Source organism: Malaclemys terrapin, chromosome 17 (assembly GCF_027887155.1).
Source record: "Malaclemys terrapin pileata isolate rMalTer1 chromosome 17, rMalTer1.hap1, whole genome shotgun sequence".
NCBI classification, from domain to species: domain Eukaryota; kingdom Metazoa; phylum Chordata; order Testudines; family Emydidae; genus Malaclemys; species Malaclemys terrapin.
This window is the reverse complement of record NC_071521.1, coordinates 17,601,006-17,616,701: the sequence shown is the minus strand read 5'-3', so window position 1 is coordinate 17,616,701 and position 15,696 is coordinate 17,601,006. Positions and strand designations below refer to the sequence as shown.

The window sequence follows — 15,696 nt, the reverse complement described above, 5'->3', positions numbered from 1 at the left end:
AGAAATGGTCTTTCCAGCTAATACATGGCTTATTCTCCTTTGCTTATCATATCATTCTAAACTGCAAATATACCACGCTCTTGGGTGGAACAACTAACAAAGTGGACCATGATTAGGGACCCCTTAGTTAATAACTGAAAGGATGTACCTGTTGTAGCCACAGCTTCAAGAGGATGGGAGCGCTGTCCTCCAATCATTCCGTACACCTTGATTTTGTAAGATGTGTTAGCCTGGAGGCCATCAATCACAGTGCCTAAGGAGTCTCCGGGCACGAAGACTTCTGCAAGGGGCCCAGCTGCCCACGCCACCTCCTTGTACTCCACAACAAAACTAGAGTAGGCTCCTGAGTCCGCCTTCCACGAGAGACTAAAGCCATGCGCTGTCACATTGGAGACCACAACATCCCTCAGCGTATCCTCCCCCATCCCAGAAGCCTCTGTGCTCCAAGATCCAGAATACTCATCTGGGCCAGGAGTCGGCTCCCGCTTTAGCTCTAGACTACGTGTGGCTATAAAGAAACAAACAAGCAAAGGGCAGAATATGAAATACTTAATTCCTTCCTTTTTTCAAAGAACCAAAGTCAATGAACTGTGCATTTCACACTGATCACCTGGCCGTGAGTCGAACCATGTGAGCAGATTTTGAAACCAGGACCTTCAGCACCAAAGCACAAACCTCTACCACATGAGCTAAAGGACCCATTCAGTTATTTGGTAGCAGTAGATGACTGTTATCCACTAATGGGCCGGCCACTGAAGGAGATTGTGACACACCCTTTGCCAGTGTGCTACACAATTCACAAAGATTCTTAATTTGTGTGTGTGTATATGTGCGCAGGCAAAGGGGGTGGGTGTTGTTTATATTCTCAGAGGGAGATTGAGGAAAGTATGAGGGAGAACCAGCCAAACATACAATGCATAAGAAAATAATGTCTTCAGCTCAAGGGCCGGAGCAACGCCTATCTTACAAGATTTCAGTAGGAGATAATTGACTGATGCAAACAAAAAAAACCCCTGCAAAACAAAACCAAAGACTCCCTGACCTCTGCAGGCCTGACTGAACAAGTCAGGAAGGATTAAGGAGAAAGACTAAAATACACAACATGGGAAAAGGAAGGGAACTTTGGAAGCAAATACTCCCTGCCCTAAAGCAGACTGCATTCTATAAGCTGCATATGAATCCGTTTTCTTTTTTTTTCCCCCCCGTGAGGACAGATCTCTCTTTTAATGAACAAGTGTTTCCAAGCTGCGCCCCTGGGTTCCTCCACTTCATCCTTCCTAGGATACAAAGAGCTAGTTCGGTCCTAGCCATGCTCCTGGTGCCTTCCACTTGAATCAGTTACTCTCTGCTCCCTGCTGCCCAGAGCAAGCACTCCCCTGCCGCCCTATGGTGAAACGGCGCGAAAGCCATCTATAGCTGTGGACAGAGTGTGTGAGCTAACAAGATTTGTTTTGCTTGGCCTGAGGACTGGAGGATCTCATACATGCTGGGACATGGACAGAATACTGAAAGAAGCAAGCCCCCAGTTCACACACCCACAAGATCTTATTTTACAGCTCCTGATTCTTATGCATTTGGGATGCATCCGTCCCCAATCAAGGGACAGATCCCGGAGAAACGTTACATCCACTAATGCTGCTGCCTCTCAGGTGTTGCTTCAGGAGATTCTCGGTTTATTCATGGGCCAGAGCAAACACTTAGAACATTACACTGGTTTCATGCATTTTCTTTTTTTAAGTATCCCAAGAAGATAAAGAATAAGGCTTGGGGGCTTTGATTCTGATGCTGGAAATGACTAGCTTGTGAAACTCCACAGCAAGGTCCTTTTGATGTATGTTGTTTAAACCTTTTCACCCTCTATGTGTATTTCCTGTGAGGGTCTGAAGATTCTTCAAAGAGAAGGGGGAGAAACAACCCTGGAAAGATCAAAGCTTTCTTCATCCCTGCAGTGTAGACCTTCCGCTTTGTTCTGTGTGTCAGTGCCTCCTATGTTTTCTCCCACTTGGCTACTGGCCTTATTTATTCATCATACAATTTACTTAATGTGGATGTTTACAGCATATGAACTCTCAGCTGTCTTGAATTATCCAACTCTGTAAACCATTTATAGGCACAGTTGGCATGAAAATTAAAATGGAAAATAAGGTTGGGTTGGATTGGATTGACTGTGTGGCAGCAAAATAAAGTGCCTACTTTAATTTTCAGACTTCACAATACCAGGCAATGTTCTCTTGTCTACAACTGCTAATTTGTAAGATCTGGGATTTCTTGCATGGGTTTGTACCCTAGATGGAATTGAGGGAAAGAAGATGAAACTCTCAGGCCTAGATCTTCAGCTGGTGCCAACTGATGTAACCTCACTGTTTTCAGTGCAGCTTTGCTGATTTACACCAGGTGAGTGCTAGTCCACAATATTTAAACATAGAACACTCTGAAAACATGTAGGAGCTGATTATCTTTTACCCCAAGGCCATAGCCTGACATAGCCCATTTACACACTGAACTCAACAAGAAACCCCACTGTCTTCAGTAGAAACTCCTTGAGGAATAGGGTACTGCTCAAGGTGAATACTGGTGGAAGAATGGGCTCTTTTTTTATAAAAGTGTAGTAGTCATGCTATCCAATGGACTGAGACTAGCATTATGACATCAGCTTTCCTATGCTATTGAAAGAGAAAAATGGTGACAGGCAAAAGCAGAATTGTGAGGGCTCCAACAATGTTCTGATGCTTTCAGTGTCAAGAAAGGCTGCAATGAAAATTCATTAAGGTGTGTGTAGGGGAATGTTAAAGGGGTGTGTTGTTAACATCATAGTCCCCCTTCTTCTTTGATTGCTAGAGTGTAGGGAAACAAAATAAACCATTAGACAGACACACACAACATCGTCCAATTTAAAGCAAAGAACGAGGTTGTACATCCCCTGCTGGAGAATAAGTGTATTGTGTGGGTCTCCTTAAGGGATAAGCAAGCACACAACAGAGGAGATGGAGAGAAACAAAGGGATAAGGAAAAAGCAGGGCTACACCTCAGTTAGGCTTTCACAGAGAGTAACCAGGTTTTTGCAGCCAGCTGACGTGTTCAAAGCCGGTGACATTCTTCTTGGACCATCTCACCCGCTCGTTAAGAGGATATGGCACAGTGCACCCATTCAGACCCTGTTACTTACCAGTAGACTCCTTCACCATTGTGGGTTTGCTCTTGTGCCTGCCTTTCTCTGCCACTAGGGTGATGGTATATTCTGTACCAGGCTCCAGCCCTCGCAAGATGTAAGAGGTGCTATCTGCTGGTATCTCAATTTCATTCTTCCTCCCAGAGGGGTTCATGTAAGTGAGGCGGTAGCGGTCAAACTTGGCCAGTGGTCTTCTCCAGCGGAGGGAGAGGGTCATTTCAGTTTTATCACCGACCACCAAGTCCTTGGGATTATCCAGATCTGCACGTTAAACCACAGAGGTTATTTATATGTCAGAATTTTTTATGTTCCTCGGTGCAGGAGCAGTGTACTGCCACGTGGGTATTCTGTCAGCTAACTGGAGAAAGAGCCATAATTATACCTGCTGCCTTAATAGAGTCACTGTATAACACTAGCCTGATTTCCCTTTCTATGCCTTTCAGACCCTATTCCTTGGTATAAGTAGTAGCAGGTGACGTTCCGTTTATATGCAAACCAAACTGAATCCAGATCTCCCTCACGAACATTCTTTTCAACAGGGCCACATGGAAGAGAGGCAGAATCTGACCCCCGGGTTTATTCATTTTTTAACAACATTCAGTTTCAGCCGGTAATTCCCTCATTGAACTGTGTTTTGAATCTAGAGCACAGGTTCTCAGCCTGGCAGTCATGGGGAGAGTGGGTGCCACAGACAGGTATCAGGGGGTTGCAATCACACTGCCCTTCCCACAGTGTTAACGGAAAGGGGGATACCAGTATGGAAACAGAGGTCTGGATACAAAAAAGGTTGAGATCCATTGAACTAGAGCAGGTTTTTGGGATGACATCCAATCCTGGTTAAAAAGACTCCCAGAGATGGAGAATTTGCCACGTCCCTCACTAAGCTATCCCAAGGGTTAATTGTACCCATTATTAACATTTTATATATTTGGAACTGGACTATACCAAATTTTGTGGGATTTTCTCTTTGCCCCAGCAACAACATTCACTTTTAGTGGAAGAGACCATGAAGACTGCACAATTTACGAGACAATTTACAATTTAGGGGGAGGGATAGCTCAGTGGTTTGAGCATTGGCCTACTAAACCCAGGGCTGTGAGTTCAATCCTTGAGGGGGCCACTTAGGGATCTGGGGCAAAATCAGTACTTGGTCCTGCTAGTGAAGGCAGGGGGCTGGACTTGATGACCTTTCAAAGTCCCTTCCAGTTCTACAAGATAGGATATCTCCATTAATTTATAATTTTATATATCTACACTTGGTCCCTAACTGGGGCTCTTGAATGGCTCTGGCTTTCTTTGCCCTTTCCCCCCGTGTGGCCAAGAGAAAGGATCATCTCACCAGTTGCAGCATTGATCGTAGCGGGAGTACTTTCTTTGTCCTGCTTCACTGCTGTCACTCCAATGCCATATTCAGTTCCAGGCCTCAGACCTATGGTGAATGTGTAGAGATGTGTCACTGTTTAGGGATGGTGCTAGATAAAATGTTTCTTGGTTTTGTTTTTCATAAGAAAGCTGTAGTGTGTGGTGGCGTGGGATCTTTCTTTGTCTATGAACATTAAGAGCCAAATTTTCAGGGAGTCTCTAGGTGGCCTCCAATGTGGAGGAAAAAACTTTTGCATGCACAGTCAACTTGATTATTTATTATTATTATTGCATTACCTAGAGACTCCAACCAAGATCAGGATCCCTGTGTGCTAGGCACTGTACAAACATCATAAAAAGTGACAGTTCCTGCCTCAAAGAGATGATGATTTAAATAAATTGGACTTGCACGAGTGTGCAGACATCCATGTTGAATGTGAAAATCCCAACTGACTAACTTGCAGGCAAGAGGTCAACTTGCAAGCATAAAAAGGTGCATGCTTACTTTTGCAAGCACATGCAAAATTGGCATGGAGAACCAGAGACTTGGTGTCAGATTTTTAAAGGTATTTAGGTGCCTGGAGATTCAGAGAGGCACCTAGAGAGATCTCAAAGTTACCTAAAATCAACTGCCATTGATTTCAAAATGGATTTGAAAATTCCACTAGGCACCTATCTGCATCTTTAAATACCTTTAAAAATCTGGCCATCAGGCTGAAAATGTGGCTCTTGACAGGAACACAGCTACTGTGTACCCAAGTTAGTAAAAAATGAGATTCCTGGTGTCAAAATCATCTTCAAAGTATTTTACATCCTGAATATTTTCTCTACCATAAAAGATTCAAATACACTTATTATCCCAATCTGCATGGATTTTGGTGTGTTTTTAAAGTCTCTTTCATATATTCACATTTCTCTTTACATCTCTCCAATGTGACTCTTTATAGCTCTACATTTTTGTAAATTCTTTGTAATCCATTCAGAAGATACAGTAATTTACACTAAGTGGGTCTCCTGTTCCTCTGTTGTGCATATATAATTCTTAGTGTCAGGGAAAGTTCTGTTCATAGCAAAGGAAGAGCAGATCTCTCTAGATAGCTTATGGGACCCTAATGAAAACAATGCTGTTATTGAATATTGATGCAATTATGTTGTGATTATATAAATATTATGGTGGGCTGAGGCACCAGCTGGGGACTTAAAGCCCAAACTCTGGTTCAATTCAAAAGCCCTTTAACTCATGGATAGTTTTATTAACCTAAGATTTCAAAACTGCCAACAGCTGGGAGGGGAGAGGACAAGGCCTTCTCCTTGCAGAAGCTTCCTCTTTGTTTTTAGAGCCCTGCCCCAGATCAACCATGTGACAGGCAGGGTACCTGGGTCCTATTTGTAACCCCTTACATGCCTTTACACCTTGCCACAGGGCATCATGGTGATAGGAGGTCAGATTTCCGGATGGTTACTGGTGCCAGTTACATTAACAGCAATCTCACTTTGATCCTACCTGTGAGCGTTGTCTTGGTTGTGGCCTGGTTACTCCTTGGCACAGTTATCTCAGCATGGTCTCCACCTGAGATGGGAGCGAACTTGATTCTGTAGTTATCAATACTGGCTTGGCTGTTCTTCCACTCCAAGGTGATACTGTTGTCTGTCTGAGACAATCGCTTCAGGTTCTTTGGTGCATCCAAGCCTGAAGAGGGGAAAAAAGGTTTTCTCTCTCAGGACAGAAGGAAAGAATGATTCATGCGCCTGGCATATGGTACCATCTACAAGATGAGATCAATTTTCCCACAGAAGTTACCACTTCAAGGAAAGCAGACACCTCCTGTGAAAATTTTGCATTTTGTTTCGTCGAAAACCCAATTTTCCATCCCATAAAAGTTGTGACGGAAAATTGTTGACCAGCCCTGGAATTCACTATTCAGAAGATACACTCCAACCCTGGCCTAAAGGAGTCTCATATCTTGGACTGAAATAGGGATTTTATCTAAAAATTCCATGAGCTAGCATCGTTCACTCCCATAATGGACTTAAGTCCTGCTTTGGTGAAACAACTCCATCCTGGGGCAAGAGAGGATTTCATTCTCCCTGTTCCATTTATTCCCCAGCATTGTCATATGGCTCCATTAAAAAGATCCAAACCATGATTGCATGCTAAATTGCACACCTTTTACAAAAACAACAACAACAACGAGGAGTCCTTGTGGCACCTTAGAGACTAACAAATTTATTTGGGCATAAATACATAAATAAATTCGTTAGTCTCTAAGGTGTCACAAGGACTCCTCGTTGTTTTTGCTGATACAGACTAACACGGCTACCCCGCTGAAACCTTTTACCAAAACATTCCCCGCATAACCAAAGGTAAAACTGAATTAAAAACAAAAAGCAGGCAGTGGGTTCCCAGGACCAAGGAAGGAAAAAAGAAGAGAGTTCTCTTCTAATCCACAATGGATGTAGGCAGAATAATACATCTGTTCAGAACTAGACACTGTGGTGATGGCAGTTATAGGAAAACTTTAGATCAATAAACAGACAGGCAGGCAGATAAGGTAGGAGTAACACTGTTTGTTGGTGGGGGAAAAAATGGGAGATGCAGGATAAAAGTATCAAAAGGTCCTATATGATCTGGGAACCTAATTTCATTTTTCAAAAGAGATGCAGGCACTTAGGAGCCTAAGTCTCTTGGAAAAGTAATGGGATCTAGGTTCCTAAGTCATTTTTGAAAATTTTAATCGACTTCCATAAACCTCTGTGACTGGTACAGTGCTGTGATGGTATAATAACTGAAGTGAAACAACATGCTACAGCTAATTAGCATGGATGTGTTGATGGTGATTGGAGTAGAGCAGAAGACAAGAAGCTATGACCATCTCCGAACAAACTCTTTACCTGTGACAAAGGTTTCCTTCACAGGGTCGCTAGCCATGTCCCTGCGCCGAGAGATCAGCGTCACCTCATACTCTGTGTGTGGCTTCAGATTCCCAATGGAATACTGGCTTTCATCCTCAGAGAGGTCAATGGTCGTCCTGTCCCCTGGAACATCCTTGGGTCCGTAGGTGAGCTCTATGTCATCGATTTCAGCCAAAGGTTTTAACCATGTGATTAAAGCTGTGGTGTCTGTCACATCTCTTGCCTCAATCTGGCTCGGGCCATCAAGCTCTGTTATGGAAAGAGGGAAAACATGAACTTTCTGATCCCGTCATAGAGAGATCAAACACAGTCTCGACATTGATCCTTATTCGTTGAATCAAAGCCAAGTTAAAATGAGTGGCTCCTATTAGCTGAAACTCATCTTCATGTCGACTTACTTATGGCCCATAACATTCTACCGATGCAGATGGAAAGTGCTGTGTTACGCAGGAAGGAAAAGGGATGTATACGGAGCCAGTCCTGCACTGGCACAGCAAGTATAAGCAGAAGTTCAAGCAGGTTCTCCAGCTGCACCAGGAATCCTGATGGTGCCAAGTAGTTTCCATGTGGTGGGTTAAGGATGCGGAGCCTGTTTCACTTTGTTGCACTCTCTGAACAGGAATAAAGTGTATGCTGGCCCACGGTGTCCTTTCCTCCCCAGACAGGTAACCCAGGGATTCCTGTGTCAGCTACTTCAGCTCTTCTCGGCTATGTGTTTTCAAAAGGGGAAACTTTTGAAAGTGTGGCTTGGTTTGCCTCCTGCATCTCCACAGAATACACCAAATAACAGAATAGTACTTACTTGTGGTAAACACTCTAGACAGCCCAGGTCCTCTGGTTTTGTTTTTCACTACATGCAGGGATACGTTATACTGTTGTCCTGGTGCCAAACCTGGCTGCATATACGATGTCTCTGGTCTCGTCAAACTGTTGGTTATGTCCCCATTATCTTCCTCTTTCTGTAACGCAAAAGGCACTTGGTTAAAATTGAAGTTGGACTAACTGCTTTTTTATTCGTCCAAACTCTAACATTTCCTGAAGACAAATTGATTTTAAGGAAGTTTTTGATGGGAAGGTTTCTGAGGTCCATGACGGGGCTCTCTGGTGATTTCCAGAGAGACAGCACCGAATCCAAAACAAACCTTTTGGAACAATTCCATTTTGTGAAAACATTGGAAAAGTTTGGTTTTCATTCCAATGAGGAACAAAAACAAATATTAAAACCCTCAAAAGTGATTGTGAAATAAAATGGGCATTCTCTGGCCGGCTCTAGTTCGAATGCAGCATAAAAAAAGCCCAACACTCTGCATTTGTACACGGAGGCGTCACGGGATGAGCTTTTTCCTTACCATATTTCGGAAGATGAGCTCCCAGCCATCAAATGAAATGTTCAGAGGCTCCCACTCCACCTGCACAGATGTCTCCCTGATGGATTTGAATTTCAGGCCTTCAGGAGCAGGTAGATCTATGAGGAGAAACAGCAAGAGGGTAGCTGCATGGGTCATAGTGTCCCCACAGATCAGAGAACTAGGTATTCACAAACAAGTATCGTGGTGAAAATCACTGGGGATGTTTTGAGATACTACAAAATGCTTACATAGTACAGTGATGGGTGCTATAGAAAAAACTGTCTAAAATAGATAGATAGGCAGGCAGGCAATTAGTACAATGAACAAACACATGGTGGACAGATATCAAAGGTGGGTTCTGTAGATGGATGGATGACTTTTTTTTCTGTCTCCAAAGATGCCAGAGTTAATTTGGGACCTACCAAACTATAGGAAAATCTATCCACCATCCTGACTCCTCCCTCCCACCTCTCCAGCCACTGTATATAAAGCTTTAGCAAGACTAAAAATGCCATCAAGAATCTTCTTTCCCTTTTGCAAAGAAGGGGGATTCATAGTCCAACTTCCCTACATTTTTTCTTTTTTAGGACTTTTTAAATCATCTTTGATTTCCAGACCTCCCTCCCCTCCCAAAAAATCTGCCACCCACACATATGTTGATGCCTTTTAAGAGACATGCGTAGCTATGTACTTGCCAATTTAGCAGTTCTGTGGTACACTGCAGCAATATATGTTAAAGCAGAGGATTAGACTTCAGTCCCTTCTACTTACAGGTGGTAGTTCCCTTCCTTAGAACCTTTCCAAGCACAGTAATTAGCACATTCATGCAGTAAATCATCAAATATATTATATATACCCACAATGCTTCTGCTTTCTCAAGTGGGCCAACTGGAAATATATGAGCATATTTCGGTGGCAAGATTGAAGCATGAGGATAAGGAAGAGTGAATGCACTTATTTAATCTGGCTTTGATGGTGCACATTACCCTTAAAAATAAAGAATAATATTCTACAGCAACAGCTTATAATAGTGTTATTATAGGGCTAGAGGGCCATTGGTGTAGAATAGTACGGTATGGCATGCCTTTCAAAAGGCTGAACCTTGCAGTAGTGAAAAGCATTGAGATATCATAAAGAAAGGTGAGATAGATGTGCAATGAAAGTGATTTTTGTACTGGGAAGCATTGAAAATCCAATTACAATAGTATTGAGCCAAATACTTTTACTTGGATGCATGAAAACAATTTAACAGGCAGAGTCCCAAAGCCTTAAATGGTAGCCTGTCATGACAGAAGAAAGAGTTTTGGTTTACAGGAACCCAATGATATTCAATGGAAGGCCTCGTGCAGAGCAGGAAAGCTCCAGTAATGTAATTCTATCGTTTTGAAGGCATACCATTGCAAGAAGAGATTGGAAAAGAAAACTGAGGAGACCCTGGCTTGGTCCAGACTTTAAGAGGAATACACCAGAAAAAGAATAATAATCAAAAAGAAAAGGCCCCCCAAAAGAAAAGAGACACGTAAATGTATATTAGGGTGAAGAGAGATGGTCAAATATAGAGATTTGTGTTTATTTTAAACTCACAGGTTGCCACCCTGGCACTGATTGGAATACTCTTCTTGTTCTTTAGGATGGCAAACACACGGATAAAGTATTCCACGCCAGGCTCCAGTTCACGGATGGTAGCAGATGTCTCGTTTCCAGGCACCCTGAACTGCAGTTCTAGGCCACCAACACTGGTAGGAACATAGGTGATGAAATACTCATTGACTAGATTCTCATTCTTCCATTCCAGATTGACAGTCTTATCTGTCACGTCTGTCACTGTCAAGTCGCTTGGAGGGGACACTGCCAGGGGGAAAAAAAAAAAAAATCAATGGAGACATTAAAACAGTGGGCCAATTTCTCCTCTTACACCTCTATGCAACCACTCTTCATAGTACTACATGCCCTCCTCTAATGGCTGATGCACAGAGGTTTATAAGGCCACCAGAGCTGCCTGTTAGGGGACTTAGTAGGATTTGAACTCGGGATCTTCAGCAGTAAACTCATGGGCCTTTAGCACTTGAGATAAATCACTGTCAGCTTGGGAGAGGCCAGCTATCTGGAATTACTCCAACAATTTCAGTGGAATTATTCCAGATTTTCATGGGTGGGAGATCAAAACGTGACTCAGGATTCTTCTGCTGGGAGGAAGCTGGAGAAGATAAAGAATTGGAAAAGTCACCATAGGGACAACAAAAGAAACACAGCAGGGTTTCGTAGCCCAAGAATTACAACTCCCATAGGAGTGACCGCACGTTGTCTTAAGGGCCATGGCTTGTGCTAACAGCAAATGACAAAACTGACTCAGCTTTGCTGACCAGCAAGTCAGAGGGGATGGGAGCCAAGACTGCCCATTCCACAGTTGATTTACTCCCAAGGAGCAGTCAACCAGCTGAGCTCCTTGGTCTCTCGTTGCATGGTGCCACAGCGTGGCATGCACTCTGTTCCGTACACCTGAAACAGTTGCTATGCTGCAGATGCAACCCCCCACTTTCCCAGTTCAGCATGAACAAGAGGCACCATACACAGAAAATGCATCTTTAATCTGCAACCTGGCCATCAGAAATATACAGAACTCAGGCTTTCAACCTGTGAAGTCTTTAGCCTACACTCCGATATTCCTGGAGGGCCGTAAGTCTTATTTTCAAGTCAAAACTCACTCTACACTTCAAAAATCTATTTCCCTTGGCAAATCCAGCTGACCCCCTAGTTCTAGGACTCTTTAGCTTCCCCATGGCTGAGCAGGTGTATTTTAGATACAATCAGTACAGAAGAATACAACAGAAGAAGTATCATGGGAAAGTACAAGTGCAGGAGGCATGGGGAAATGAAGAGAGACTGGGAGTGGCTGGGTCATTACACATATTGAATCTATTTCCCCATGTTAAGTATCCTCACACCTTCTTGTCAACTGTCTAAAATGGGCCGTCTTGATTATCACGACAAAAGTTTTTTTTTCTCCTGCTGATAATACCTCATCTTAATTAATTAGCCTCTTACAGTTGGTAGGGCTCCTTCCACCTTTTCATGTTCTCTGTATGTATGTATATTTCTTACTATATGTTCCATTCTATGCACTTGATGAAGTGGGCTGTAGCCCACGAAAGCTTATGCTCAAATAAATTTGTTAGTCTCTAAGGTGCCACAAGGACTCCTGTTCTTTTTGCATATCCCCTGAAGTCCATGGAGATTGTACAGATTTATACGAGGTGAGAAACATAGCTATAGTGTTAGCCTCACCAGCCTCTTGGCCATCGAGTGGTAACTATTAGACCCAAGAACAGTAGAGATGACAAGAATTCTGGTCTCACTCACCTTGGCCAAACGCTGCCTTAACCCCACTGACTTCACTGGGGTCATTCCTGGTTTACACCATCGTAAACAAGATCCAAATCAGACCCCGGCTTTATAAGAAAAACCCTTAACATCTCCATTCGCTGATGGATAAACAGAGGGTAATTTAAGGGTGGTTGGCTGGCTGAGACCGACACTAAAACCTACCATTGGAGCAGTCATCCCCTTCGTATCCATCATCACAAATGCATTGCCCATCAACGCAGCGGCCCATGTCATTGCAGTTGTTGGGGCAGGATCGCTTACTGCAGTCCACTCCTCCAAAGCCCTCTTCGCACAGGCACTGTCCGTTGATGCAGCGACCCCGGTTGTTGCAGTCACTGGGGCACCGCTGTTGGCTACAGTCCATCTCTGTGAACCCATTGTCACACTCGCACAGCCCGTTGATGCAGCGCCCCCGGTTGTTGCAGTCATTGGGGCACCTCAGCTCAGCACAGTCCTCCCCCATGTACCCCTCGTCGCACACGCACTGCCCATTGATGCAGCGCCCGCGCTCATTACAGTTGTTGGGACACCTCAGCTCTCCGCAGTCCTCGCCCACGAAGCCCTCTTCACACACACACTGCCCGTTGACGCAGTGCCCCCGGTTGTTACAGTCATTGAGGCACCTCAGCTCCCCGCAGTCCTCGCCGATGAAGCCCTCGTTGCACACGCACTGCCTGTTGACGCAACGCCCGCGGTTGTGACAGTCATTGGGGCACTTCAGCTGGCTGCAATCCTCGCCTGTGAAGCCCTCGTCACACTCGCACCGCCCGTTGACGCAGCGGCCCCGGTTGCTACAGTCACCGGGACACCGCAACTCACTGCAGTCTTCACCCATGAAGCCCTCCTGGCACACACACTGCCCGTTGACGCAGCGGCCCCGCTTGTTACAATCTTTGGGGCACTTCACTTGGCCACAGGCGGCACCAGCAAAGCCCTCGTTGCACACGCACTTCCCGTTGACGCAGCGCCCCCGCTTGTTGCAGTCCTTGGGGCACCGCCGCTCACTACAGTCGTCGCCCACAAAGCCCTCATTACAGATGCACAGCCCATTATTGCAGCGGCCGTTGTTGTTGCAGTTGTTGGGGCAGGTCAGCTCCCCGCAGTCCTCCCCGGTGAAGCCCTCATCACAGTAGCAGGTCCCGTTGACACAACGGCCACGGTCGTAGCAGTCATTGGGGCAGATAAGCTCGCTACAGTCTTCACCCGTGTAGCCTTCGTTGCACACACACTCTTTCTCCACGCAGCGCCCACGGTTATTGCAGTTGTTCAGGCACAGCGGCTCACTGCAGTCCTCGCCAGTGAAGCCTTCATCGCACACACACCGCCCGTTCACACACTTTCCATGCTCACTGCATGCCACCGGGCAAAGCTCTTCACTGCAGTCCTCACCGGTGTACTCCTCAAAGCACAAACACACACCATTCATGCATTTGCCTTGGTCACTGCAGTCATTGGGGCAGGTGAGCTGGCTGCAGTCCTCCCCAGTGAAGCCCTCATCACAGATACATTTGCCATTGACACAGCGGCCTTTGTTGTTGCAATTGTTCAGGCATTCTGGTTCTGAGCAGTTGGGTCCTTTCCAGCCAGGTTCACAAATGCAACCACAGTGCTCACTGCTGTAGTTCCCTCGTCCGTTGCAATATGGTGTGGTGTCCACTTGACCTGTATCAATGAATCAGAAAACTCATTATACCTAATGAGTTGTGGTGTGTGTCACAGAAGTTAGACACACAAGATTGCTATTAAGAGCACTCTGGTACCACTTATATGGGACGGGTCACGGCTACAAAATGTTATAATCTTGTATAAAATGGCAGGGGTCATCATCCACTGAACCCAGGGACAACTGTTACCTCTTCTTTTAAAAAAATGTTAATGGTGTCAGAAGTGGGATGGTGCCAATGTGGATAGTGAGCTTGGATTTGTGGCCTGCTCACACAAATATCACATAGTGATTAAGGGTTGGGTGAATCTCAAAAAATTTGGCTTGGATACATATCCAAAAGTTTTTTGTAAGATTACACGCTTCAGGTTTGGGTTGTGCCACGTATACTCTGAAAATGGCTTCTCACACTTCATTCTGCTGCTCTGACAGCCCCGACCAAACCCGAGAAGAGCAGAAGGATGTTTAAATTTTAAAAAAGAGATAATGGTAAGACATTTTTCAAAAAGACTAAACTTTCTATAATAACCAGTGATTACAGGAGCTTCAGTTTTGGGCCCCCAACTGAAGACACCGGAATGGGGCTTGATTTTCAGTGGCTGCTCAGCATTTTCTGAAGATCAGGTCTCTTCGAGGCATCTTAAAGAGCCAAAATACATCCCCATTTCCCTTGTAAATTTGACTTCGCTGACAACTCTTTAATTCACACTAACAACAGGGAAGAGCTGTTGCCAATTACCGCATTTTGTAGATTAGCAGGTATGTCCCTTTCATTGGTTTTATCTGCCCTTCCCGAAGACCCTGACACAATGTCTGATGGAATTTTCCTGACAGTCCCATTAGATATCTTATCATTATATACCATACACTGACCCCAAAGTAGGACACCATCTAAGATGCTGTAGAGTGTATAAATAACAATCTTTAGATGGGCTGTAGGTCAAGGTTCTACTTTAACGTTCTGTCTTTGCTCTTCTGTGTGACCCATCCTCTCAACATCAATAAAATAAAAACTTTCTTGCATCCATTTGTTCCCCTTGACCCTGGCCTATAGTCTATTGTGAGCTGTATTTTCATTGGCCTTTACTAGAGAACGGTTGGAAGCAAGAATGAAGAGAGCTTCCATTTTCATTGCTACATCGACAGCCTGTACTGGGACCAGGAGCCAGGAATTCCTGAGTTTCAATCTCGGCTCCGGCAATGTATTATTTATTATTAGTCATGTTTATTACAGTCATACCTAATGGCCAGCCAAGAATGGGGACCCATTGTGCTAGGTGCTGTACAAACACACTGGCTATGCTGCCTTGTGAATATATAGTCTTGGTGCCTCATTTACCCCATCTGTAACACGGGGATAAGGTGGAGTGGGGAGGCAGGGAAGAGGAATTTGAGTCTGGGCAGCACTTTGAAGTTGCAAGGCATGACCCGTTGATGGATTTCCGGCCAGGCCAGTGGATAATACTTTCCGTCATTGCAAAATGATAATCATAATAATATAGGGCCTGATTCTCAGCTGCTGTAATAAAGCATAGCTGTGTTGAAAGCCCAGATCACAAAGGTACTTTGGCACTTAATCCCCAGTTTTGGCTGCGCTGTGATCCACAAAACTCCCACCGAACCTTAATCCAGACACCTACGTTTTCAGGAGAAGAGGTCCCAAGGTGCCCATGTTTCAGCCTCTGGCCTCACATGCTGCCGCCTCCCTCTAGGCACGTGGCTGCCGATCTGCAGTCTAAGCCCCAAAGGGATTCATGAACAACAGTTGTCTGGCTATGGCCTGTGGATAATCCAACTCTTGCAAATGTATCTTAACATTTCACAAGCTGGTCAAAAATATTCCCAATTTGGGATTC

General features: G+C 44.7%; 1 protein-coding gene across 9 annotated transcripts in view; it reads right to left on the bottom strand.

Moving 5' to 3' along the window:
• TNC (tenascin C) overlaps positions 1-15,696 on the bottom strand; it is a 95,661-nt gene that overhangs the window by 42,640 nt on the left and 37,325 nt on the right. For 5 of the 9 annotated variants that reach the window (XM_054007136.1, XM_054007137.1, XM_054007139.1 and 2 more), the window contains exons 3-10: positions 12,340-13,839; positions 10,378-10,641; positions 8,794-8,909; positions 8,247-8,403; positions 7,424-7,693; positions 6,036-6,221; positions 4,509-4,598; positions 3,167-3,430 (exon numbers count right to left, since the gene is read on the bottom strand). In XM_054007136.1, coding sequence (XP_053863111.1) covers positions 3,167-3,430; positions 4,509-4,598; positions 6,036-6,221; positions 7,424-7,693; positions 8,247-8,403; positions 8,794-8,909; positions 10,378-10,641; positions 12,340-13,839 — 2,847 coding nt within the window. Of the gene's footprint in view, positions 1-148; positions 509-3,166; positions 3,431-4,508; positions 4,599-6,035; positions 6,222-7,423; positions 7,694-8,246; positions 8,404-8,793; positions 8,910-10,377; positions 10,642-12,339; positions 13,840-15,696 lie in introns of all 9 variants that reach the window. The other 4 variants (XM_054007133.1, XM_054007134.1, XM_054007135.1 and 1 more) reach the window with 1 other exon arrangement.